The following is a 3785-nucleotide window of genomic DNA, read 5'->3' as shown; positions in this document are numbered from 1 at the left end:
TTCTTGCATCAGCTTCAGCTTAAAGCTGGAACTGTATTCATTAACCAATTTCATGAATAACATTAATAACAATATACTACTACTGAATTGTTCTCTCTAGTATAATTCAATACACCACACAAGACTTAATACTTTTTTTGCTGATTTACAACACTCCAAGTCATTTCAAAGAAAAGCATAGATGTATGCTTTTGTGAAAAATAGGTTAGAAATCACTCCCAATTTACAATCTTTTTATAGACAAGGATCAATGATCAATTCAGTATAGCCACACCTTTAGTCATTTTGAATAGCTAACTAACTAATCATTCGCAGAAGATTACGCCAGCTAGATGCAGACAGACTTGCTTGGATGCATCATGTCTAACAAACTCATTCACCCCTGGGTGACTGCTTTACCATGACGACTCATCTGAAGTGATTTAGCTTCGTTGCCAACTCGGCAAAAGTTTCTAAAATCCTAGAGAGTGATTTCTAAGAACAAGATATATAAATTACTGTTACAATGATATTATGTGGTTTTTTACTAGTGAAAGGTGGGATAATGTAATTCCATTCCTGACTGTAACCACACCCCCCTCATTAATAAAATAAACACAACTTCTTCTCACTCCTAATAATACCCTAACAATAACAAAAACAACAACAACAACAATAAATAATAATTATAAATAACAATAATAATAATGATAATAATTAATATTAGTTTCATACCAGAGTGTCTCTCTCACAGCTTGTGTCTCTGTAAGTTGTATAGAAAAAGATGGTCTAAAATAAGACATTTTGTAAAATGCACAAAAAGGATTTTTTGGCCAATGTTCTTTACTTTTATGACATTTTAAAATAATATTAGTTATTATTATACCTGTTAACTAATGATGGATATAGTGTTACTGGTTTCCAGTATGGATGACATACTGATAATCTCACTGGCAATTCCTGCTAAAGCATAAAGTACATGTACATGTAATATGCAGCCATTATAGTGTAAAACATGTACATGTATTTAACGACTAACTTGTTCCACGTCTGATGTCTCAATAGCCGAGTCATGTGACTGATCATGTGACTTGAGGTCATGTGACAGTTCGTGTGATGACAATGGGAGATCCTCATCACTACAAGGAATGAACTATAGCAAATAAAATATAGAAATGAAGTACCACATTCTGGTATTAGGCTAAATTTTGTCAAAAATGACTAGAAGAGAATTCTCTATTTTTATAATTTTTTCTGATACGTATATATTTTCTTGCAAGTTTGAGCTTATTCCGATCAAATTCAGAATTTTTATGAATTTTTAAAGTTGCTAAAAAATCAGGCCAACGACCAAAGGCTATTAGTAACGCGGTAGCATTACTAAGTAGGATTCACCCCCAAACAAAATGGCTGCCACGACTTTTTAGCCTTTGGTCTCAGGCCAAATTTTGCCAAAAATGACTAGGAGAGAAATCTCTATTTTTATAATTTTTTCTAATACAAATACATATTCTTATGTTGTGTAGCAAGTTTGAGCTGATTCCAATCAAATTTAGAATTTTTATGAATTTTTATGAATTTTTAAAGTTGCTCGAAAATTGGGCCAATGACCAAAGGCTATAGCCTTTGGTCTCAGGCCAAATTTTGCCAAAAATGACTAGGAGAGAAATCTTCATTTTAATAATTTTTTCTAATACATATACATGTTCTTATGTTGTGTAGCAAGTTTGAGCTTATTCCGATCAAAAATGGATTTTTTATGAATTTTTAAAGTTGCTCTAAATGCCATGTACTGTGCTTGTCAGCTCATGCTGTTCAGCTCACTTAGCATGCTTTGTGGGAAGCCCTGTGGTACAGTATATACACATGTACATTAGTGCCTTATTCATTCACTCTCCTTCCTCTCTATCTGTCTTATACTAACTTCACTGTCATCACTAGATGATTCATATTCTTCAAAAGACACGCCCTCCATTAAGTAGCGTCCCCAATCAAAAGGACGACCGTCTCGAGCAGGAGGAAGAGGAAGAGGATCAGACTGAGGAATAGTGAATGAAGTATGACTTGTTGGGGATTGAGAGAGACAGAGAAGGAAGGACAATATAGCATAATGATTCTCAGACTACAATGGAAAGAAGGAATTAATAGAGTAATGAAGAAAAGAACCAAAAGAAATAATAGAATCAAAATAAATAAGGGAGGGAGAATAAGAACTTAATAATTATAATAATTTATCAGTCTACCTCTGAGAAAGATTCAAATAGTGAGAGCTTTAAAAAATCACCCACACATTTCTCAAGCCATTCAGCTCTCTCCGGAAGAGAATGAACTCTAAACTTTGTTGCCAGACTACAAAAAACATATAATAATGAATATAATGCATACATGTAGTCATGAACTTATTAACAAATTAACAAATTAATTAATTAATTTAAGAAATAATTTAATCTTAATTAAAAATCCATAAATTATTATGTCATCATGTCCAGAAATTGCAATGGGGCGGGCGGACATTCAGACTTTAATGATATTCATACTTTTATAATATTATTCATAGTTTATAATTAAATTCATTGATAATAATTGTTGTTGTCACGGTAACAAAATATGGCTCGTAAATGCACTGCTCCTACAAAAACAGTTGGCTTTTATAAGGAACTCCCGGCAGATAAGGAAATAGTGGAAGAAGCTGATGATTTCTTGATTCTAAATGACCAAGAAAGTAACATTTTCGAAGTAGAGAGACTGGTAGACAGAAGAGTTAGAAAAGTGAGATGATGATTAGTGTTTACTCCGTGCCATGCCTTTATACATATATGTAATTATGATCGCAGGGTCGTGTTTTGTACTTAGTCCTTTGGAAAGGATATCCTAAAGAGGAGGCTTCATGGTTACCTGCTAAGGATATCACTGCCCAAGCTATAAGGTAGAGAGAAATTAAGTTGCAAATCATTATAAGTGTCATTCTATGATGACATTTCAACTGAGTTCTGGACTTTGTTCCATAGGTTATATAATGAGCCAAAGCCATGTCAGAGAGTCCTAATGGATGATATAAGCTCACTACGATCAGCTCTTCAATCTAGTTTGAATTTTGGTGTTCTCCGTAGGCGTAAAATATGCATTCCCTTTCATCGGCATACTTTTAATTACCTCTTTCAGAAGAAAGGAAGACCTGTTACTCATAAGCCAGGAAAAATGTATGACAGAGGTGATTTTGAATCACAGTACTTTGAGGAGAGTTTCTTCACCTTCTACAACAAGCATAATGAAGCTTGCCATGTAGTCTTTCCTGTTTATATGTACAGTTACGTTGCCTTCCATAGTTTCAATATGTATTGCTCTTTCTAATACACTTACTCTGAAAGCTTTCTCTTCGTGTTGTTGCTATTTACACTCAGAAAACGATGATACTTGAAATTTGAGAGGACAAACTCAGTAGTACGTTGATAATTCTCTTCATCCGGCTATTATAAATATAAATAAATTATAAAATAAAGAAGGGACTCACAGTAAACCCTGTCAGTACTTCAACCAGTTGCCTTGCCAAGTGTATGCATTTAGCAAACAGAGCCGCCATTATTAAAAGGCGTGGTTTACATTTAATTGAATTGATTTTGATTAATTGTCAATTTTTAAAAATAACAATTATTTTTTCAGATCAGCATTAAATTTTTAGTAGCAGGAATACAAAAAATAAATTCAATAATAGCACCTAGGATAGCAGCAAGATTAATCAAAATAGCAAAAAAGCACCTATAATATTTATTAAGGTTCAAAGAAGCAGTTACTAATACTGGTCACAC

General features: G+C 33.3%; 1 protein-coding gene across 2 annotated transcripts in view; it reads right to left on the bottom strand.

Annotated features, from left to right (window-relative positions):
• The window catches only part of LOC100639372 (gamma-tubulin complex component 5-like), a 19516-nt gene that overhangs the window by 8508 nt on the left and 7223 nt on the right, over positions 1 to 3785 (bottom strand). Inside the window, exons 1-3 of one of the 2 annotated variants that reach the window (XM_003389066.2) lie at positions 3491 to 3779; positions 3340 to 3446; positions 2264 to 2328 (exon numbers count right to left, since the gene is read on the bottom strand). In XM_003389066.2, the coding sequence (XP_003389114.2) occupies positions 2264 to 2328; positions 3340 to 3446; positions 3491 to 3559 (241 nt within the window). In that variant the 5' untranslated portion in view covers positions 3560 to 3779. Of the gene's footprint in view, positions 1 to 2263; positions 2329 to 3339; positions 3447 to 3490; positions 3780 to 3785 lie in introns of those variants that run through there. The other variant, XM_020000781.1, reaches the window with a different exon arrangement.

The sequence above is a fragment of the Amphimedon queenslandica genome, unplaced genomic scaffold, assembly GCF_000090795.2.
Source record: "Amphimedon queenslandica unplaced genomic scaffold, v1.1 AMPQUscaffold_13155, whole genome shotgun sequence".
Classification (NCBI taxonomy): Eukaryota; Metazoa; Porifera; class Demospongiae; order Haplosclerida; family Niphatidae; genus Amphimedon; species Amphimedon queenslandica.
Note: the sequence above shows the minus strand (reverse complement) of the source record. Positions and strands in the feature narration are given on the sequence as shown.